The sequence below is a fragment of the Camelus dromedarius genome, chromosome 18 (assembly GCF_036321535.1).
Source record: "Camelus dromedarius isolate mCamDro1 chromosome 18, mCamDro1.pat, whole genome shotgun sequence".
Classification (NCBI taxonomy): Eukaryota; Metazoa; Chordata; class Mammalia; order Artiodactyla; family Camelidae; genus Camelus; species Camelus dromedarius.
The window spans coordinates 45,335,343-45,358,790 of NC_087453.1; the positions used below are offsets into that span (position 1 = coordinate 45,335,343).

The 23,448-nt window shown below is 48.7% G+C and overlaps 1 protein-coding gene across 5 annotated transcripts in view; it reads right to left on the reverse strand.

Moving 5' to 3' along the window:
- Positions 1–23,448, reverse strand: part of RALGAPA2 (Ral GTPase activating protein catalytic subunit alpha 2) — a 264,651-nt gene that overhangs the window by 109,385 nt on the left and 131,818 nt on the right. For all 5 annotated transcript variants that reach the window (XM_031434392.2, XM_064475925.1, XM_064475924.1 and 2 more), the window contains 4 exons: positions 9,115–9,243; positions 4,123–4,251; positions 3,221–3,279; positions 418–526 (listed from right to left, as the gene is read on the reverse strand). In XM_031434392.2, coding sequence (XP_031290252.2) covers positions 418–526; positions 3,221–3,279; positions 4,123–4,251; positions 9,115–9,243 — 426 coding nt within the window. The remainder of the gene's footprint in view (positions 1–417; positions 527–3,220; positions 3,280–4,122; positions 4,252–9,114; positions 9,244–23,448) is intronic.

Consider the following 23,448-nt stretch of genomic DNA (forward strand, 5'->3'; position numbering starts at 1 on the left):
CCACAGGAGCTGCCAGCCACCAGAGGAACCCCACTTGGCCACTGGGCTTGGTCCATGGAGCTCAGGCGGTGGGCGGCCAGGCTGCAGCTGCCAGTGGGGAAGCAGCCATTGGTGGCCCCTCCCGGGACCCTCACAGGACGGTCAAGGTGGCTCTCAGAAAACAAATTTTTGTTTGTTTAAAAAAAAAAAGTCCTATTTATTTATTTTGATAGAGGTACCGAGGATAGTACCCAGGACCCCCTGCATGCTAAGCACACGCCGTACCAGTGAGCTATACCCTTCCGCCCAGAAAAATAATTTTAAATCAAAACGTCTCTGTAATGTAAGGGAAAACAGAGATCAGGCTAATTTGAACTAAAACGGTTGAACAGCTGGGATGCAGCTTAACGTCCAATACGCAGGGTGAACTGGCAGTACCTTCAAAGTGACACCAATGACATTGACAGCCTCCTTCAGCTGAGGGTGGCCTGTACGCTCCGCGAGCTCCTCACATATCCAGACCCCCAGGGAGCAGATGGCGATGCACCTTTTGAAAAAGAAGAAAATCTCTCAGGAAATATAATGCATTTTCTTAGAATTGTCAAATGACAAAATATTTCACATCTTGTTTACAAAGTCACAAAAATTACAGATACGTTAACAAAATGTCTCCTTGAGAAAAAGATAAGGTGCCCTCAACAGACCAGTTTTCAGGACAAATAGAAATATTGGTAGTGGTTAGTAATTAAATATTTAATGAAATAGATGGTATGTGTTGTCATAGCACACATACCACTTATTTTTGCTGAAACTAATTTTTTTACATTGTATTGCTTCAAGATAATTTTGAGGGAGAATCAGAAATACGAATCTTAGAAAATTGTTAGGAATTGAATTTGTAATTGGTCTCTTTATACAATAAAACACACAATGCCTACCACAAACAGTAGACACATCCTATATTTTAGAGTAAAGAATATCTGAGTAATAACTTTTAAAATAAGTTTTACTCTTATTTATTTTAAGCAACGTGTTGAGACAAAATTATTCCTTAAGTTGCATAGCCCTTTAAAAATTACCTTTCTCAATTACATATCAATTTTAAATGTTAATTCTCTTTGGAACTGACGTATTCCACTACCTTCTGCAATGATCAAAAAGTCATATTCTTCTGAATTTTTTCTGAATGCCCATATATAAAATTAAAATGTTTGCTCCCCAACCTGCTCACTTGCAGAACAAAAAGGGTCTTCAAACCACTACCTGGAATGAGATGTTCGCTGTAACGCGTATACACTGTTCTTCGGAGTAAGAGGTCACATCGCGCGCCCATCAAACCCGACACACTGCCTGGCTCTCCACACCCACCGTCCCTTTGTGGTCAATATAATTCAGCAATTAAAATCAATCTTTCTTGAGGTTCTAGAACCACCACATTTCACTGGCTTCTCACCTCTTTAAGTCAGAATGGACTACGTGCTTCAGAACAAGTTAATTAAAAACCCTTGGCCACCACGACACCTTCTACCAAAATGCACCCGGTAAAGGGGTGCGACTCCGCCCCGAGAGGCGCCGGGCACCTGCTGTTTCTCCAGCACCAGGATCACGCAGGAGGAGCCCCACGCGACTCCAACCCTCGGCCTTCCCAGCTCCAGGGAGCTGTCTGCGTCTCTCTCTCCTCTGGCCTAACTTCTGCTCTTGCTCTCAGTCTAGAAACTGCACTTTGCATCTTAGTTTGCCATCATCCCCACGTACTCTGTGTTCTTTCAAAAAGCCTCTTTACTTTCCCCCAGCTTCACTCAGACTCTGGTTGTTCAACCCACTAAAATCTATACAACTTGGAATTATGCCCAGAATCCTATCTTTATGATTTTAAGAGCCGCTCTTCCTCTGTGTGCGCGTGTGTGTGTACATATGAGTGTGTGTTCTCGTATTTTTTACAATCCATTAACCTATTTGTTAAGTGTAATTTGTTAGGAGCAAAGATCTCTCATTTCTAGGAACACCTGCATTTCTCTGTCACTGTTAGCCTTGCACCATGGAGAACACTGTGACCCGTAAAATGGTTTTATAACCTAACCTACTCTCACCTGCCTTGAGTCTTAAGCCACACTCGCGTACAACAGCTCTTCCCTGCAATTTTCTCTCTTTGAAATTCGTCATTTAACATTTCCATTTAGCGTCCTCCTATTTTGATACACGCAGTCATCCCTCACGGCTAGGAGCTCCTGTCAGTCAGGGCTCTCTGTACCCCAAGGATGTCCTTTGTGATTGTGAGTGAGTTTTATCTAACAAGACTCTTTTTCAAGCCGATGGCAATATTCCAACACACTCTCTTAACACTGTTTGCTACCATGCTATCTCATAGCACTCCAATTTATGAAACAAAAACTTACTATTTTGTCTTAACTTTAAAAAATTGTCATTCACAATCATAACTACATTTCGCTATATTCTCTCTCAGCTCTCCCCCATTTATTTGAAGCCGTGACCGTATTTCAGTCTGCTTGCTTATCTGCCCTCATGTGACTTAATTTCACTGCCTAACTCCTCTGACACGGCTAAGACAGACGGACCACAGCATACACACTTCTACTCCACTTCAACGCCACAACATTTGGTTTTCTAGTCTAAAGCAAAAGGGAAGGAAACGGTACCGCCAAGACTCGCCGAAAATTTTAATATAGTGAGTGTGGGTAAAGGAGGAATCAAAGATTTTCCCCAAGTTTCTGGACTGAAAATCTGGGAAGACCCTGAGACGAAGTCAGGACAGTTAGGCTGCAGGGGCAGGTGCGGACTCGCGGCTTCAGCTGCGGTTGTGTTAAGTTTGGGTGTGCCAATGCTGGCAGACGCAGCCAGAATGTTCGCAGACACTGTTGAATGTCTCCTGAGGTACAAGACCATCCCAGTGGAGAACGGCTACCTCACATATCCACCATTTCTGTAAGTTTTGGTTTATCCTCCCTGATTAAACATACCAGGGAATGCGTGTATGTATTTATAACCTTGCTTTTTCTTACCTAAAAGGGAGTACACCATAGAGTTTTCCGCACTTTCCTCCCTTCACTTAACAATGGCACCTTTGAAAAAGTTAAGCAAAGCATTTTCCTGACATAGCCCTTACCGGACTTTCCAGTGTGTGTAAGAGTAATGTGGCGGAATAAATGGTTTTAACATTCACTGATTACACATAAATGTGTATCTTAAAATTCTAAGCGTTTACCTGGTGTTCAGCATTTACCTGGCACATTCATTTGGCTCCTCTGTGGCATTCTTCAGTAAGATACTTACGAGGTAATGCTAGAAACACAAGACGAAGTGAAATAAAAGCTCTGCTCAGTAGTTGACTCCCCACACGTTCTGTCCGTGTTCCAGGCAGTCAGGGTCTCCTGAAGGACTCGGGTGGGTGCTCTGGAGAGGCCCCCCCACCCCAGGGAGAATGTGGAGAAGGACGCGGGGCACCAGGGGGGCGGCAGGATGGTCTCTGTGGGGGCTTCTCTGGGCAGTGACGCCAGGTGTACAATGAACGCTGGCGAAGCAATGAGCCTCCCCGACAGGAAAGCCTCGGTTTTCCTTCCCTTTAATTGGATGACACCTTGTGCACTGAATTCCATGTTGCAATTGTGTGCTATAGCTAGATTAACTGACTCTGGGATTTGAAAAGCATTTTCATTGGTCCCAAAGTCAGTTGAGAGAATGTTTACTTTCATTCTCCAAGGACTAATTTGGAATTTCAAAATCTTAGCAATATTTAATCAGGCCAATGATGGGGCGGAATACTGAGCTTATTTCAAGCATTTCCTATAAATTCATTTGATGCACTAATGCAGCATAATTAAACTGATAAAAATCATTACAAAGAACGGTTCATTACCTACTTATGATTCGTAGGCATGAGAAGCAGATCTCATTAAAAAAACACCTGCGGAACCGAAGCATCAGTTACGAGTGCGACATGCTCTCAGTGCAGCTCATTCAGTCCCTCTTCACAGCCTCCTAAAGAGGCAACTACTGACACATTTAAATGCGCAGCACAACTTTCAGGGACAACAGCACAGTGCATAGTAGTGGAAGGGAGAACCACAGGCTGGAACTGGAAGGTGCTAAACCTGAGATTCAGATTGGGTCAAACGCATTCCGTACCTTGACGTCTTCTGTCCCAGGGATGAGGTCAGTCACCTCCGGCACTGACTGCAGCAGAGGGATCTCCCGGTAGGTATTTGGAAAGCAGACCAGAGACCCGAGAATGGTGAGAGCTTCTGGACGAGGTGCCTGCACGCAAAACAGGGAGTGAAACGCACGTTTTCCTTTTTGTTAGGGACGTTTGACAAACGACAACATGTTTTACGTTTGTATGATTGTGAGAGGGAACCTTTATAATTATTTTATCCTAGATAATAAATATCAAACTATGCCTGGTTACTTCCCCCCAGGTGAACGTTTAAGCGAGAGAGGATGACCCGAATGCAAAAGCAAACTTCCAGGGAATGGAAAGTACCCCTCCCCTTGGCTGAAAACAAGCAGGGTGAGGACTGCGCCGCAGACTCGCTCAGGGTCAGGAACGCAAGTCCGGCTCAGTCCTGACTGTTTCATCTTTTTCTGTTCTGTTATCTTACTGTTCTTGACAAAGGACGGCAAACTGGTAAATGGTATCAAGTAAATAATTTTGCTGTAAAGACAGTTCATGAAAATTCACAAGGGAGAGGGGCTCTAACTTTCGGAACGTGGGGAAAGAGAAAAGACACCAGCTACCGAATTTCCTGCTTCACCAGGAGCTACTCAGCCAACACCCCAGGGTCTGACCTCTGGTGCGACCGAGAAGCCCCCGTTTGTCCGTTACTGGGATTCGGTGCCCATTCAAGGAGGCACTTTAATTTAGTAGCTCTCAATTCAGCCGACTTACTAGAAGCTGTGATTGGCCAAGAAGAGGGGGAGGAATCAGAATGACAAAGCTATGTCATCCGACACCCACCCGCCTGTCCATCCACCCCTCTGTCTACTTACTATCCTCTAGTAATAATGAAAACTATGGCAGCTGGCAGCTGAGTCCTCACCCTGCGCTGGGCACGGTTCTGAGAGCTGTACCGGCACCTCCTCAGACAATGCCCTCAACAGCCCGACGAAGTGGACAGACACTATGACCATCTCCGTTTCACAGGTGAGAACACTGAGGCGCAGACATGAAGCAGCCCTTCGAGTGATGGACCCTGACTGGAACTGAGGCCTCTAACTGCAGGGTCCACAGCGAGCCTGTACGGTCACGCACCCCGGCGTGACACGAGAGTTCCCCTCTCTCAGAGAGATGGGGCAAGTGCGCGGAGTCGGGCTGGGGAGGCACATGACGGCGACATGGAAGTCAGTGACGCACGTGCTGTAAGAGCTGCACCCGGGGACGTCACGGGAGCCCAGGACATTCGTTCTTTCTGCGCTTGGTTCTCATCAGCACACAGGCGAGTAGGAGACAATATAGAACACAGACAGAGTCCAGGAAACAAGTCGAGACGATGCTGCGCTCTGCTCAGCGTGGTGAGGAAGCACTGAAACCCTGCTGCCAAGGCCACCGGCGGAGTGGGACTCAGCCAGGCAGGTGGAGAGGGAGGGCTGGGCTGAGGAGGCAGGCGAGGGTGGAAAAGACACAGGCGGCCTGGGCACCACGAACTGTCACCAGCCCCGTGCCCAGAGCCCAGAGCACGCGAGTGTGCAGGCCGGGCGTGGGGCTCTGACGCACAGAGCGGGCGACAGTGACGGCGGCTTTGTGCAGGCATCGGCCTCGGGGTGAGGTCACCTCTTGTTCACTGTTTTATTTCATTTTTTAGATACAAAAACTTGAAACAACTACAGCAAGACATCAAGACTTGCCAAAGCAGGTCAGAGAGCACACAGTTTCTCGTCACGTGAGCTCCACAGTGCCTGGTCGCAGCCGCCGCTGGCAGTGGCTCGGATGCAGCTGACAGTGCCCTGGTGCCCGGGAGCACCGCTGTCACGCGGCCTCTTGGACACCTTTCCAGGTTCCTGAGGAGGCCCAACGTCGCCAGGCTGGAACCTCTCGCTTCCTCGGGACCTAAACTCCAGGACGCTGAGCCCGCTCCTCTCCTCCACCTATGCTCACTCCTCGGGGACGCCTGGACCCGCGGACTGAAACGCCTCCTGGGTGCCGACTCCCCAGCGCATCGCTCTAGCCCAGGCTTCCTTCCCAAGGACCCGATCTGTGGCTCCGTCTCCACCGGGGGTCCAGAGGGCCTCTCGCTCTGACAAGCGCCATCTCAGCAGAGGCCTGCAATCCCGTGTGTTGCTAACCTGCCTCCATCACTCTGCCCTCCCATCTGCTGCCTTTACCTCTCTCCATGCTCAGGTTAAGAAAATCTCTGAACAGAAAAGTAGAGAGAATCTTATATCCATACACCCAACACCTAGACTCCAGACCTTACGACTCGTCTCATTTATCTCCTTTCCAGTTTTTCATTTCAATATTTAAAATTCATTTAAGTTTCCACTTTCAGTTTTAGAGCAACTTCAAGACACTGTGTCTCCCACCCGGGGTCCTCTGGCACCCCTGAGTCCCTGCTTTGGGTTTTCCCTCCTCATCCATCGCTCCGTGACGTGCTGTGTATTCGCTGGATGTTTGCGTCCCCCACGAAGGCAGGAGTTAGGCAGCCCTTGTCACGTCTCTCCCCCCAAGCATGCCCAGTGAAACCACCTGGAGACAAAGGGGCAGCTGCGACCCTGTCCCGGTGGAAGCCGGCCACGCACAGGCTCTGTGTCAGCTTCACCTCCTCCGTGAAGACACTTCTCAGGGACGTCTCCCTCTTGTCACGCAGAACTAACGAGTCCCACACTGGTGCCCCCCACCCCGGGTTCTGGGGGTGATTCTACTGGGGCAGCCGGAGACTCACGTGCAAATATTAACACTTGGTTTGCCTGTCTGATTCCTGGAGGGTCGGAACCCTGTCACACTCACGCAGGCAGGCCCTGGCACGTAGCAGGACCACAGTCCGTGTTTCTCCAACAGACTTGTTTGTCGGCCTTCGCTCACAGCTGCCCTCTACCCACTAGGTCGTCTGGGTCTGAGCTTCACCGAAGCCACCTGCTTCCTGAGCAGGCTTAACTGTGGCGTCCTGTGTGAGCCTGGCTCGCACCGTGGGCCTCCAGGCTGAGCGCTGGACTCTGCAACCACTGGGCACAAAGCACCGGCTCTCACATACGTAAAACAAAGAGTTGCTCCATGGCTTTATGCAAAGGATGGAACAAATCTGATCATGTTTTGGCCTCGGCACTGAGCCCACAGTCAGCCCCAATTTACGCCCAGAAGAATGAGGCCTGTGTGCGGAAGTGTGTCGCCCAGGACAGGTGACTGGTACCGGTGCTGTGGGCATGGACCCCAGGCCAGACTGGACGGAGCTCCGGCATCAAGAATCGGAAGGGAATTCCAGGCAGCACCTGCCTCATGTGCACACCATAGTGCCCCCGCTGTACGCTGGGGACCTCTGGATTGGTTCTGGTTTGGGGCTGTTACCAACAGTGCCCGCGAGCACAGACCCCACCGCCTTTGGGTGCCATGAGCCCGTGTTTGCCCTCCCTTGGCCACAGCTGCAGGTGCGCAGCGGGGGCACCCCAAGCTCGCAGTCAACTTGCGTGAACCGGCAATTCTGACACGGCAGGTATGCCCCGTTGCAACGCCTCTCTCCAGCTCCTTTATAATTTTAAGCCTCCAGTTTAAACTAAGAGAGTAATTCAAGGTAATTCCAACCGTCACTGTTTGTTTATGTAGCCCTTACATTCATATTCTCATATATTTTTCTCTCTCTTTAAAAAATGTTTTCAAAGGCTACTTTAACAGCTCATCTCGCCTGAAGGTAAACTGTTGACAGAGGATGTCCGCCACACGTGGTACCACCGCTAACCAGAGCGCCGTTCTTCTTACAGGAAACTCTCAGAGCAAGTATGGGCCGTGCCAGTAAAGTATGATTTCCCTTCCTACATCCTGTATGTTTTTTCAATGCTGATTTGAATGGTTAAAAATAAATTTGAAAGTTCTTTGAGAATGATTATCCTAAAACCTTTTTGAGAAATAAGTACAGAAAGTTGTCACAGTCTTTACCAAAAAACAGCCAAACAAATGCAGTATTTCCCTTCTTCCTTCCTTTTCTTCCTCCTGTTCTGCCCTTTGGCTCCGGTCTCTTTTCCCCACCCTTTTGCTTTTTAATTTATCCTTCTAAGAAAAAGTTAGCACATGAAAACACCAGCATGAAATACCAGCCACACAAAGTATAGGAAAACAATTTACATTTAAAACCCAGGGTTGGAGCTTGAATGTACCCTGCCCAGAAGAAATGAGTAGAATGAAAAAATAACAACGCGTCAAACCAAGTTTAGGTAGCTGGACCCTCACTGATTTCAGTGCAAGTCCCCGGCAGGCAGTAAAGCTAATTTTACATCCATTCTGAGAGGGAAGAAATGATCTGAACAGGTTAACAGCTGTACAGACGTGATGGCCCTTTAATAAACGTGTGAGAGTGTCCTCTCAAAAGGCATGAATACACTGCCCTCATAATGGAGGTAAACGTGGAGATTACAAATTAATTCCTTTCGTAGCCCTTAATGCGCATTTAGTCCACTTGATTCTAATTTTTAAGCACAAGAACTCTGCCAGAATTTTACGGCATGTTGATAAGAAAATTACATTAACTTTCTGGTTACAATTTCAGTGTTCTAACATTTTAAGAAAGTATTTCCTATTAGGCTTATAATAGCTAAGACTTAGTAATTAAATGAAACATTATTGATAACACACACCTAAAATTCTCTCTTTACCGCAGACATCTATGTCCGCGCCACCATTTACTGAAAGATGCTAATAAGAGTCTGAGGCGGGTCCCGCCTCTGACTGTGTAAATGTGCTGAAATACGAGTGAGGACACGATTCTCACACTCTGGCCTCTTGATGAAACGCCTTTCCGATACCCGGGTGTCATCCTATCCTACAATTTCACACATCAGCTGCCAGGGCGTCTCCCCGAGAGCCCGGTTTCACGTTGCACTAATGAGTCAACACCTGTTAGGAGTGGAGAAATCTGAACCTTGTTAGCGACTCTGACGCCTCCTGGGGGCCGGGCTGCCGAGCGCCGTCTCACTCACCGCCAGCGTGTCTGCACTGAGGACCCTGGCCGCGGCCGCGATGAAGTCCCCCAGCAGCATGGAGAAGCCAGGCAGACCCAGGGAGAAAAAGCGAGGTGGGCAGTGCCTTATGATGGTGTTTAAGACATCCTGGAGGGGGAGATAAGAAAACACAACCGTCACTGGCGAGAACAGAATCCCAAAGCCATCAGTTTGTCTGTACACACGACTACTGTACGATCATCTCAGAGAACAGAGACTGCAGAAATTCTTCAGTGAAAAGGGTTCCGAGAGGCGGCTCAGCCCCAGGGCTGCTGTGCTCATTTTACCGGTGGGAGAAGGGGGACACTAAGCTGAAGGATGACGCGTCCAAGATCTAAATCATGGCACTGGGCCTAGACACCTCTTCTGTCTTCCAAGGCGAGCTCCGTGGACAAGCTCCAGGAGTGTTGACGTAGACACAGAAGTAGAACCTGCAAACATCGATCACTTGCAATATTCTTCAGTTCTCCAAAGTTACAGCACACTGTTACATTAAAACCCTTAAAGCAGGCAAAGAGATGGACACATCCACACTTGCGGAGACGCCACAAGCTAAGCAGTTGGCGTGAGGGAGCGCTGTAGCGCTGTGACGGGTCACACGCTAGGGCTGGGTGGTCGGCGGGGCTCCTGGGAGAAGCGGACGGCGAGATACACGTGCCCGGTGCACGGACCACCTGCTGCTCAGGGTGCAGCGTGTAGACCATCCTCAGCCCGGAGGCCTGGTGTCCCTGGGTCTGGGGTGGCCTCTCATTGGTGGGTGGCCGGCTGGCCCCGCCCACCAGCTCTGTTCTGAGGCTGTCACCCCATTCTAGCCTCCACTCATGCCACGGTCAGGCCACATCTCTGAAGCCATCTGTGCGAGTGTTTGTGTGCAAAGGGGATTAGTCAGAAAGCCACAAACTGCTTTCATGAAGTTCTAGGTCAAGCACAGTAACCAAACGTAGCGCGTCACTACAGCTATGTGACCTGAAATCGTACACCCACAGTTAGTCACAAAATCTGAGTACAGTAAAATACTAAAAAAAAAAAACCCCAAAAAATCTCCTTTTTTTTCCCCTCAAATTTCAGTGTGGCTATTTGAAAAATCCTTTAAAATAATCCTGATTTGATTTGATTAAATTAGAGCAAAGGAGTAGCAACGTGCTAAATTCTACCCTGTTCGTCCTTTATAATAAAAATAACTTCATTTAGCAACTTGTCATCTTAAAAGAGGATTTTTATGTGTTCACAAAACATTTTTTCTAAGACTTCTTTTTTCCTAACATAGTGGGCTCATTTAGTTTCTACAAATCATACTGTTTATGTCTTTAAAATGACTGCCTAGCACTTCCTGTATTAAAGCTCATGTACAATAAATAGTTTAGCAAGTACTAATACAAGGTTTTAGCATTTCAGCAGACTTTTTCTTATACCAAAAACAAATAGAGAGATAAACAGAGAAACAGATAAAAGGGAGGAAGGAAGGAGGAAAGGAAAGAAAAATCCGAGCACCCCGCTGCTGGGTTAATGTTTAAACCTGCTGTAATCACGTCCTTGCTGCACATTAGCGTCCACAGCGGCCAAGGCAAACATTCTGGGGGCTGAGCAGATGGACGCGGCAGCTTAGAAAGTGTGTGGTCAACTCACGCTCCAAGAGCGGAACAAAAGCTCCACCTTTCTCATAACGAAGGCTCTGATTAATGCCCTGGGCTCCTCACCACACACCTGTAATTACTCACAGAGGTGCGCTCTGCGCAGGGCCCTGTCGCCGAGGATCAGGCACCGAGCCCTCGGGCAGCAGATGGGAGCAGGCTTCTGTTGACATCTGCTGCCTTGAAAGGGTTCGTGCAAACCTGGCTCGCAAGGTAGCAGAGCGCCGCGCATTTGAAGATTAACACTGCAAACAAGCGTGATGTTAACTTTGTTATGTTTGTGTTAATTCCATCTGTTGAGATGAGGAACCGAGCCTGGAACCCTGTAGATTTTTCAAATCTTTAGCACATACTTAAAAAAATCACCTATTTTCACCACTGGAATTTAGGGTTTTAATTTTTAAAAAGAAGGTAGTTTGCTAGGATAAGTTTATGGGAATCAGGAACTAAGCCCTTTCAACAAGCTGCAGCCAGAATCCGTCAATGAAACCCCTTCTGCTTCACAAGTCACACGTGCCAAGGCAATGAGCTGTATGTGGGGCATTCAAAAAAAAATTACTAAGTTGCCACTGATGCTGAAGAGAGCAGAAATGTGTGCTGCGGGGATCAAGTCACTCGGCCCCCCACCCCTGGACCTCGGCCAGTCTCTTCAACGGAACCTGCTTCTGTGGGCAAGAAGATTGGAAAGAGAGGGCAAAATAACAGATGGCCAGCCTGGCCTGCCCGCCACCCACGTAAGACGGCCCCCGGGAGAAGCGGGCCTGCCGCTGCCGCCAGTTAAAGGAGCGTTGGCCAGGGTGAGCGTGGGGGTTAAGGAGGGAACAAACACACGGCCGGTCGGCCAAGTTAGGGCCATATGCTTGCCTGCGCTGCTTATCCACACAGAAGCGGAACAGCCCGAAGACGGCATCTTTGTGACGGCAGTCTGAAATAAGGAATAACTGCGGTCCTCGGGAGACAGTAACTGCATCTTCCCTACGGAGGGGGGTCCCCACAGTGCTGCACTGACTTCTAGAGGGTCCTGCCTTCACCTTCCTGCCGCACACGGGCGTCACAGCGCCAGCTGGCGTCTTTGGGAAAATGAAAGTCTTGAGACGAAACTTCCTCGACCATCTCCAGGGCGCTTCCCAAACAGCAAATATTCATGTGTGACCCTCATGCTTTTTGTCATATTCGAGTCCAAAGTGATCACTAGTTGTCTGTTTTTCAAAGTAACTCACTTCAAAAAACATGTAACTAAGATTATTCTGGAAAACTCGTATCCTGTGTCATAAATAGAATATACCGCTGAAGTCGGTACCACCACGGTAAGCCAAGGCCACTGAGTTTGTGCTAAGCACCGCAGTCTGACGGGGCGCTCCTTGTCAAGAGGAGGTCAGAGAAGCACTGTGCCCGCTGCAGCCGGCCTGCCCGGGGCCACCGTCCCTGGGGAGCGAGTCCCTGCCACTCAGGCTCCCCGCTCTGTGCCCGCAGTGGGGATGCCCCGTCCTCAGGTCAGACTCTGACACGGTACACGGTGCAAAGAGCTGCAGCGCTGGGACACAGGCCAGGGGGTCAAGGCCTCGCGATGCGACCGCGGGCAGACCGCGTCCTGCTCGGGTTTCACGTTTCTCTCCCACGAAACAAGCTGACGCCCCTACAGACTTCGTCTAACGGGAGAGGGGACACGCGCCTTTGCAAACTGAAAAGGCTCGCACACAAGTCAGCAGGGCGACAAGAAGAAACACCATTGTAAAAAAGAGAAGGCTGATCAAGGATTTTCACCTTCCAGGATCTAATTCGTAGAATTCACTGAACGATGCTCTGCTGATACTCAGAAAGAAATTTTGAAAACATTTCAAAGGTGGCCCTGAAGCCTCTTACGTGACATTTTCCCAGAAATTAAAAAACTAAAAATTAATGCTCTCAAGTAACATCCTTAGCGAAGAGTCACAGCAGCTGGCCGTGGAGTATACAATTTCTAAAGCGAATAACGAAATAAAGGCAGGAAGACTCTGTTTTTAGATTCCCCAGAGTCCATTCTTCTACGCTGTTCTAAAATTTACCCCGATTAAGTGACTCTGGTAGCAAAAACTAGTTTCTTTTCTATATTCTAAACAGACTGAAAAACAGTCAGCGAAACAATTAGCTCACTGACAAGCGGGCTCTAGCACAGGAACGAGGTGTGTCCTCGAGGATTGACCAGCATGACGCTCCTGCACGTGCTTTTGTTCAAAGGAAATAAAATCCAATCTGCAAAACGCTGCAGTATGATGAACAGACCACCAGGCTGGCACTTTCCTCCCATTTTGGGTTAAAAGTCCACACGGATGCTGCACACTGAGCGTGAAAACGAGATGGTCAGATGATAACTGTGAATTTGCAGCTTATCAAAAGATTCTGGTTTATGAGAAAGTAACTGGTGAGAACATCTGTCTCCCATCACGGCTCTCACAAAAAATCAGGTAATTCAAACAGAGGCGTGCCGCCGCCTCGCCCCCAGAGCACAGTTCTATAAACGCGAACCGCACTCAGCCTAGTAAACGAATCGCTTTAATTGAATGCTATGTACACAGTAACTGGAAAAACCGTGAGTGATAAGAAAAACATATGGTGATGGCGACAGAAATTGGTTTATTCATTTTGCATAGTGTTGTTCCTTTAGTTCTCTTATAATTGACCTTTAGAACGATAAATGTGTAAAATAATTTTGTTTATTATGGCTCCAAACCTTCCAACAATTACACAAAATGAAAATTTAAAAGGAAGGATTCGTTCTGGAAGCATTTCCATTGTTGACATAATTGCACAGCGATAATTTAGTGCCCGTGTTGTTATGGAAAATAAAAAAAGGGCCATTACAGGCCATTTCCATTTAAAATATTGCACAGTGGTGTCAAAAATGGGGGAAAATGTTCACTTTAAAGCAGTTTAAAATGGATTAACCCTGTAAACAGAAACATTTCAGCACAGTGTTCTGTGAAATGCAAATGTTCACGAAGCAGCCGTCCCTCAAGCGGACTAGAAACGTCGCGTCTGCACTTTCGCACCAAGCACGTATATATGATTCACTTAATGCTTGCGCAGGGCCCAGCAGATGATGGCTGTAACACAATAGCCGGCCATCTGCCTCCCTGCCTCCTGCGCGGACACGCCTGCTTCCCGGGAGCAGACAGAGCCCAGAGTCACCCAGACCGTCCAGGAGGCCACGCAGGGTCGTTCAGAAATGAACCTGCGTACCTGAAGTCACCAAGCGCCTCCTTTAATGTTTTACTTTAAGGAAACCAAGAGGCTAGATGGTGAATGGTTGCATTGCTGTTTTTCAGAGAAGGTACCTGTCCTTTACCCAGGAAACTCTGTGGGAAGGTCTTTTGTTGGGTGAGGTGGGGAGTGTTCCGGGCTGGTTGTCCCATCCATCCGGTTAACAGAAAGACCCTCCTTCAACCTAAGTGGACCAATTACCAAAAGATGTGAATGTGGAGGGACCCTTGTAATTCTACACCTGGATATAATTTTTTTTTAGCAATTAAAAAGGCAGGCCCGATCTGGCAGTACTTCAGGACATATTTCTACGTCTCGATCATCACCTTATTGGCAAAGCTCAGAAATGCTGAGTGACAAAGAAGTCCTGGCGACCAGAAGGACAGATCTGAAGAGCACCCCAGGTGCCAAGGCCTGGTCCTCTGCCTTCTGCCCCCTCAGCACTGACACAAAGACCTCCTCGACACACCACCTGCCTCTTCACTCTGCACTGCTTCCCGCAGGGGTTTCTGTTGCTAAAAATAAAGCCTTTCTGATGATGGCCTTTAAGAAAAGCACCACAGATCACATCACAAGCACTGCGCTTCCAGAAAAGTCAGTGGAAGTCCAAACACGGCAGGACAAAGCTACAATTACTTTCAAGATCTGGGCCAAGGAGTACACGGTATGTGCTAGACATTATCTGCTCCAGCGGCAGAGTATGGTGTGATCTGCTTGGAGAGAAGGCAGAGATTTTCATAAGTGCTGGACACATGTGACTTCCCTGGGTGTAACTGTTACCAAGGCCAGGAGAAATAGGGCAGGAGCAATTGGGTTCTGCAGCCAGAGAAACAAAATCGCTTCTTGCTTCTCACCACGAAAAATACTGCGGAGAAGACACTGAGTTTCCTCGACAGCAGCTGGCAGAGGAAAAAAGGAGTGACAGACAGAACTTCCGATGGTCAGAAGAGCTGCTCTGACCATTTGCGTGGGATCCGAACAGGCGGGCAGACGGCAGAGAAAAGTCCCCGCCACCCTGAAGCCCTGAAGGGGAGCCTCGGATATTTGCATGACAGCTTCACGATTAATCCCAAACTCGGCTCCCTTGCACTGACCAAGAATGCCTGCCTGCTTCAGGGAAAGGGGGAGACTGGCTGGTTAACTGATTTTAAGAAATTCGCTGCATGAATTTTATCCGACACTGGAGTTGAGATGTCACCAGGTGGTCTTAACTGCTTTTTTCTTTTTGCTGTTTGCATAAGCTTTAGATGTAATCTACATGTGAAACACTTGCACTGTACAGTGGTTTTTAGTATATGCATAGACTTGTGCACCGTCACGACCATCTAATTTGAGGGCTGTCCCCCACTGAAACCCTCTTCTCATTATCGGTCCGTCTCCAGTCCCCTTCCACCAGGCAACTGCCGTCTCCCTGCTGTCTCTGTGGAATATACCTACGTGGGATATTTAAGATACGGAGTCATATGATACGTGGTGCTTTTTTATCTGACTTCTTTCACTTGGCACGATTTTAAAGCTCATCCACATGGCAGCTGGAGCAACACTTCGGTCTTTTTAATGACCAAATAATTTTCCACTGTATGGACAGACCCCATTTTTCTTACCCTTCCATCAGTTGATGGACATTTGGGCTGTTTCCACCTTCCGGTGACTGCGAATAGTGCTACTATGAAAATCTGTGTACAAGCTTCCTTTGAACACCTGTTTTTAATTTTGGGGGGTCTATACCCAGGAGTGGAATTGCTGGATCATACGTTTAACTTTGGAGGACCTGCCAAACTGCTTCCCATCGCAGTTTCACCATTTAATTCTTACCACTAAGGTGTGAGGGGCCCAGTTTCTCCACTTCCTCATCGACATCTGCTACTTTCCATGCTCTGGTTTTGAAAAGGATTCCAGCCATCCTGGTGAGTGTGAGGTGCTAACCTCACCGCGGCATTCCCGTTAGTAACCACTGATGTTGAAAAGGTGTTCATGTGCTTATTTGGCAATTATTTTATTTTCTTTGGAGAAGTGTTTAAGTCCTTTACCCATTTTTAAATTGGGCTGTCTTTTGTTGTTGAGTAGTAAGACTTCTTTTTATGCATTCTTATCAGATACATGATTTGCAAATAATTTCTACCATTTGGTGGGCTGTCTTTTCACTTGCTTGATAGTATCCTTTGATGCCAAAAGACTTTAATTTTAATGAAGTATAATTTATCCATCTTTTTTCTTTTGTTACTTGTTCTTCTGGTGTAATGTCTTAGAATCCAATGCTAAGCCCCAGGCCACACAAATTCCTCCTGTCTTTTTTTCCTAAAAGTTTTATACTTTCAGCTCTTACACTTAGGTCTTTGATCCATTTTGAGTTAATGTTTATGATGTGAGGTAGGGCTGCAACCTCACTCTTCTGCATGTGGAAGTCGGTTGTCCCAGCACTACTTGTTCAAGAGCATGTGCCTTCCCCTCTGAACTGTCTTGGCACCCTCATTGAAAATCAGATGACCACAGACATACAGGTTTATCTCTCAGTTCTAGTCCCTCGATCTATGTCTGACCTTTTACCAGTACCACACTCTTCTGATTACTGCAGCTTTGCAGGAGGTTTTGAAATAGGGGAGTGAGTCCTCTAACTCTGTTCCTCTTTTTCACGATTGTTTTGGCTATTCAAGGTCTCTTGCAATTGCCTATGAATTTTAAGATAAGCTTTTCCATTTCTGCAAAAAAGGACACTGGAATTTTAATAAGAATTGCGTTGAATTTGGAGATCAATTTAGGGAGTACTGTCATCTTAACAGTATTAAATATTCCAACCCAGAAATACAGGGTAACTTCCCATTTGTCTTCTTTAATTTCTTACAGAAATGTTTTGTAGTTTTCAGTGTATACTTCTCATACTTCTTTGGTTATATTTATTCCTAAATATTTTGTTCTTTTTGATGCTACTGTAAATGGAAATATTTTCCTAATTTCACTTTCGAATCATCCGTTGTGGTGTACAGAAATACAGTTGACTTCTGTATATAGATCTTATATTCTGCAACCTTATTGAATTCACTTACTCGTTCCAATAGGGGTTTTTTTTTTTTCGGTGTGTGGCCTTAGGGTTTTCTATATACAAGATCATTTTATCTGTGAGTATAAATAGCTTTTCTTTTCTTTCCTTCTACGTCACTCTCTTACCTAATTGTCTCAGCTCGAGTCTCCAGCACGCTACTCAGTAGAAGCAGTGAGAACAGACATCCCCATGTTTGTTCCTGATCTTAGGGAGAACATGGAAGTTTAAAATGGAAAAGCCTGCTGTTTCTTTGGCAGAAAGAAAGCCAGGACCTGTGATGGGGCATCCAAACCCAGAGTGACCTTTTCTCAAAATGTTCTTGGAGATCAGTGAATCAGTGTGAGGATGCTCAGGGCACTGGGAGACTGGGGGCTCTGAGAAGGGCCTTAGCTTCCGTCCCACGAATGGGTCTTTCCTTCAGCCTCAAGTTGTCAGCAACGCGAGCAACCTACAAAGCCCCCTTTACTCTGACAAGCACAGCTCCCTGCTTGCAGCTCCTGGATCGCAAGGGGCTGTTTCACACGTGTTCCTGTAACGGGCCCTTCGCAGCTCACTGGGGGACTGACAGGGAGGTGGTAAACCCATCAGGAAATTCTGGCACGTTTATGATCCCACAAGACGCGGGCAGCTGCTGGAGGGTCACAGAGAGAAGTCCTACCAGCTGCATCCATCCTGCCCTGAGGACGCCTGGGCCTGCCTATGTAATGACTGCGTCGTGACCCTGATACGCCGCAGACCCACACCATTACAGTTGGCACAACAGGCCGGCTTAATGAGGCTGAGGCAGGCGCTCCGGAGCAGTGATTAACCCCTCGCGACGAGACTTGAGCAAATGAGGGCTTTGCGGAGCCGCTGCCGGGAAGGGGTGGGTGGGAGCACGAGGCTGCATCAGACCCACACGCGCAGAAAGTGCTCGCAGATGCCTGGCCACGGGTGTTGCCCTCTGAAACAGGACCGCACTTGACGGCCAAGGCCGCCGGCCACGGCTGCGGGGCGAGTCGGCACATCCTGGGAATTTACGAGGGGCCGGGTCGGGGGGTGGGTGAGGGGGGTAGAGGATACCAAAATCTGCTTTATCTGAGGCAACCAGCTGTTGTTTCAGAAGAGGCCAACCTGAGCCCAGTCTCTCCTCTCTCCTTGCCCCGGCCTCTGCAGCTCTCACGGCATTCTGGGGCGGAAGCGAAGCAAGGCGTCCCGGCCATCAGTGCTGACAGGATGGCTAGAAGTGTACCTGCACAACCAGGCAGGCGCCTAAAGAATCACTAAGGTGGGGTCAGTGAGACACGGGCACGTGCAGGCCGCGTAGGTACCAAAGGCCGGCAGCCACGCTGCTCCCAGCTGTGCTCTTCCTCCCGTCTCAGGAATGCATCGGCCACAAATATATTCTCCTTAGGATATTAAAAAGAAATCCCTGGACGAAACCACAGGCTTGACACACGCAGGCTTCCTAAGGCCGCGCTGGGGGGTGCAGCGAAGGTGAGATCAACTGACGCCGCCACGCAGGACCGTCAGCTCACCCACTCGACCTCACCTGAGGTCAGTCAGGGCCAGAAAGTGGCCAAGGTCTGGACACAAACCTGAGCGTGTTCCTCTTCTTTATAAAGAGAAAACGTGAACTCGGGGTCAGAGAAGCAGCACCGGACACCCGCCGCGGGCAGCACAGCGCCGTCCTGACGTCACTCAGCTCTCGCGCACAAATTTTCCTTTCGCCTCATTCACTTTGCCTGATAATCATTAGAAAATGCAAATATACTTTTCAAAGCTCCCCTTCCTAGTGAAGTCAATAAATGACTGCTGTGGCTGATCAACGTGCTTCCAAAAATGCCTGCCTGACACAGCCTGCCTCGCACGAGGGACCCGGGGATGCTGTCTTCAAAGTAAGAAGGAGCTTCCACCAAAGACTCTCCTTAGGAGACTGCTAGAAACAAACTCACACGTGCGCACGCGTGTGTGTGTGTGTGTGTGTGTGTGTGTGTGTGTACACAGGCACCAGTGCGGGGTGGGGGCTGTTGGAAATATTCAATGGGAAGACACCAAGAAATTCCCCAGGATTGCAACAAGAAATCCAGATTCCTATTTTCCCCTCAAAATGAGCACTAGAAAACCCACACCAGCTGGGGCTTCAGCTCCACTTACGAGACCCGGGCTGTCAGAGCCTGGCGTCTGGTGCCTTTAACATGGCCTCCTTCTCACTGGCTGGAATCGGCACACCGGGTTCTCAGGCCCGCTTGGTGGTGCCGGGTTTTCTGCTGGCTGCTTCCCAGTCTGTGACCAGGAACAGCTTAAAGAGGGAAAACGACTTCTGTGGGAGCTTCCCCGTCTTCTGGCGTGTCTGCGCTCCAGAAAACAAATCAGCTCTGGGGTATGATTACTATTTATTCTGTTCATTCTAGGATAACACAAAACGCATGTTTTCTAGCTTCCTTAAGAGTAAAATTATTCCACCTGCACATAGGAGTGAAGTTGAAGCTTTCAACATTTTTGTGTTCTCTAAAAAACCAAAAAAGAAAAAGAAAAAGGCAACCTGGAGGTCCTTCGAGTCCAGGAGGCTACAGCGCATCCTGCCTACGAGGGATGGAGGATGAGGAGTGGTCCAAGCTGGCATCAGTTTTAGTTTCTGCTCTGGCCACAGAATCACACCTACTGCTGCTACTTTTTTCGTAATTTAATTTGTGTTTGGACAAAGAGCTCCCAAGAATAACTGAAATTTGAGAGAAAAATCCCAAAGGGAGCCAGCTCTGTCAGCTCGATTCTGAAGAAACCTCAGGCCAGAACTACTAACGAAGCAGCAGTGCTGGCCACGCTGAGACGCCGCCGGCTGCCCGGCCCACGGTGAAGACCCCGCCCCACGGGGGGAAGGAGTCAGACCCCCCAGAATGACTGATGCAGTCGACACACAGCTCATCGCTTCAAATTCGAGGAATATCTGATTAACAGCTTGGTTTTTAATTTACACATGATGAGATTCATTTGGGAGGCTTAAAATATACTTTCTTTTTTCCCTTAAACGAAGTTGCTTCCAGGCAGATGCCGGAGGGAAGGAGGAAGCAGGAAGAGGAGGGATCTGGAGATAAGACTCTTAAGGGACACCACTGACTACCCTCTGACCTTGGGCAGGTACTTTACTCTTGAGCAAGCACTTGTGCAAGGAGAATGGAAATGCAGCCCGCCCCACGGGGTCCGGACACGGGGCAAAGGACCCTGCCCCACGGGGCCCTGACTTGGGGCAAAGGACCCCACCCCACGGGGTCCGGACATGGGGCAAAGGACCCTGCTCCACGGGGCCCTGACACGGGGCAAAGGACCCCGCCCCAAAGGGCTCTGACATGGGGCAAAGGAGACTGACAGGGAAGCATTTTGTAAATTTTAAAGCTTCATGTATCATTGTTACTATTAAATTACAACAGCATTTCAAATCATAATCGTATTAAAATATTAATTTTGAAGGATCAATTGAAAATTAAGACTTCAAATCAACTTGTTCTAAAATCTATTCATTAAAAAAAGAGTCTGACATAGAAAACAAACTTATAGTTACCAAAGGGGAAAGGAGGTAGAATAAATTAGGAGTTTTGGATTAGCACACACACACTATTATATACAAAACAGATAAACAACAAGGACTTACTGTACAGCAGAGGGAACTATATTCAATATCTTGTAATGGCCTATAATGAAAAAGAATATGAAAAGGAACACACATGCGTGTGTAACTGAATCACTGTGCTGTGCACCAGAAACTAACTCAACGTTGTAAATCGACTATACTTCAATTCTGAAAGTCTGAAACGAAAAACAAGTCATTCTGGCAATTCCATATAAAAATATCTAACAGTTTCTGAAGGCACCACGTCAGCCGCTGTGAGGGGAGGGTACAGATGCCCCGACTCCCAGCCATGACCTCTTAGGGGTAGGGGACGCTCTGCACAGTTGAGTGAGGCCAGGCCAAGAGCACGGGGGCCCTGGAGGGGGAGGCAGCCAGCGCTCCAGGGGGACCCAGGGAAGGGAAGCCGATGGGTGACACAGAGGCACAGGGTGGTCTTGACAAAAGCGTCACACGCACGTGTTCAAAGAAAGACTCAAGCGAAAAAAAAAAAAAAAAAGGTGGGTATTTTACTTCAACGTCTTATTACCACAAGGGTCTCTTTTGCCAACGTTTCTCCAGCCCACAAATACCTACCGAGGAGTATTTTTCCACGGAAGAACAAGAGAAACCTGTGGTTTATTATTCCGCTAGAAAACAATGTTCTCTCTAAGATGTGTGCCAGTAAACAGCATTAATCGCCGAACAACCTGCAGGTACCACACCACGACCTATTGTCGTGTGCTAAAAAGAAGTCAGCAGAAAAAAAGAGATTATTCCCCACAGGAGCGCACTTCCTCCCAGAAACACAACCTGCAATTTAAAGTGCTGTCTTAACGCGCTTTCCCTGTACCCAAAACCTAACCTTTATGGGCCATGAATCACAGTCATGATTTAAAATCTCATACATTCAAAAATCGCTCCTTTCCAAGTGGGGGTCAAAGCACCCCCTCCCCAAGTCACAAGCAGCGTTCGGGGTGTCAGAAGCTGTCTCTGTCTCTCGTTTCTTCTCTGCCTAAAGAAAAACATGAATTTTCTTAAAATCTTCATCAAGTTCTAAATGGGAAATGATGATCTTGCAGGTCAACAAGCAAAATTCCAACGGGGACCCCTTCTGCCGTCACGGTACTGGGGCCACTGAAGGCCGAGCTGTGCTCACCTCTCTAAGGCCACGCAGGGAGTTGTCAGGTCCCCACATCACAGGACGAGAACCTCAAGCCAGAAAAGCCTATGAGGTCACGCACTCAAGGAAGCAGCGACTTAGCCAGGCCAGGCCTCAAGCCTGACAGAGGGTGTCCCTTGGGGCGGCCAGGCCAGGTGGCCTCGGACAGACACTATAGAGCATGAGAGCCTTGCAAACCCCAAATCAGTCGCCTGCCCTGTTTGGCCTGGATGCTGGGTTGGAAAGTTCTGCGGGGAGCGCTGCTGAGCAACGCCTGCCCACCCCACAGGTGGGACGGCCTGATCTCTCCCCAAGACGTGGCGCCAGACACTGGAAGAAGGCAATGACCTTAGCCTGTGGGCCATCCCTTCTCCACGCGGGCCGTGCTCTGGTCACCCTCCTCCTGGCCAGCTCCTTGGGCCCCGCAGCCCTGCCCCTCTGTCCACGCACGGGACTGGGCTCCGGACACAACACACCTCAGCCGTTTCTCGTGTCATCTCTGAATGAATCAGCTCACTCCATGTTTTACTTCTGATGTTGATTTTTTAAAAACAAATTCAGAATCTTACAAGTTGAACCATGTGAAATTACACCCCCTCTTTCTTTTGAGAAACAGCCCAGTCGTGGCGATTTCCATACAGGTCAACCTGAAACATTTGCCTCTCCTGCTAAATTTGTCTAGGCGTCCGTGTCCCTGGTTACACGGAGGGAGCTGGCTTTCAGGTGGCCGCCCGGCACGCTGTCAGTTAGGTGTCAGCGCCTGGCTCTCCCCCTGCTCCGCGGTCACCTGTCCAGCTCCTCTGCCAGGACAGCGGTTCCCAAGCTCAGCGCTGCTGCCGCTGCAGGTCGTAAGGTCTCGGCTGTGGTCCTGGCACTGCAGGGCGTGCGACACCCCTGACCTCTACCCGCTGGGTGCCAGTGCTCCCCACTCCCCGCTATGACAACCAAACGTCTCCAGACCCTGCCTGATGTCCCTGGAGCACCCCCGCATCTCAGGAATCACTGAGCTCCAGTAGACGTGGGCGAGCTCACCCCTGAGGAAGATTAATGCCTGCTCTGCAACTGACGAGGCCAAAAGCTCATCCGGGAAGTCCAGCTCAGCCACCACGGTCACCTGTTCCCCCCCCTAAATGCACGTGGTTTTAAGAAGCTCTTCTCTTATTCCTTCAACTTCCCACCAATCAGCCCAGTGACGGAGGGCCTGCTCTGTCTGGGAGAAGACCAGTGCCCTCCAGGGAGCCTCCTAAGGAAGATTCTGGTGGCCTGGGCTACGGGGGTCCACAGGAGAGTCCCCTTCCAGAGAGAGGCCTCGGGGCAGAAGAACATCTCTACTGAAAAATGCAGGTCGGCTTACACACCACATGGTACCCGCCGACTAGGGGAAGAGCCTTTCGCTTGTCCACACACGCTGAGCTGCTATCACGCTGCATTTTTATTTCAGGTGTTTCACGCGGTGGGCGCTCAGGAGACGCTGACGGCTGAACATACGTAATTCGTATCGCTGATAGCGTTTACTTGAAAGTCTTGCCGTCTTTAACTCCACAAAGGGAAATCTAACAAACTCTAGTTTCAGCCTCCCAGGCGGGCTCTCTGCTCTCTGGACCACCCCCGCCCCCTGCTATCACCTTACCCTTTCAAAGCCGAGGCACAAGCCCGC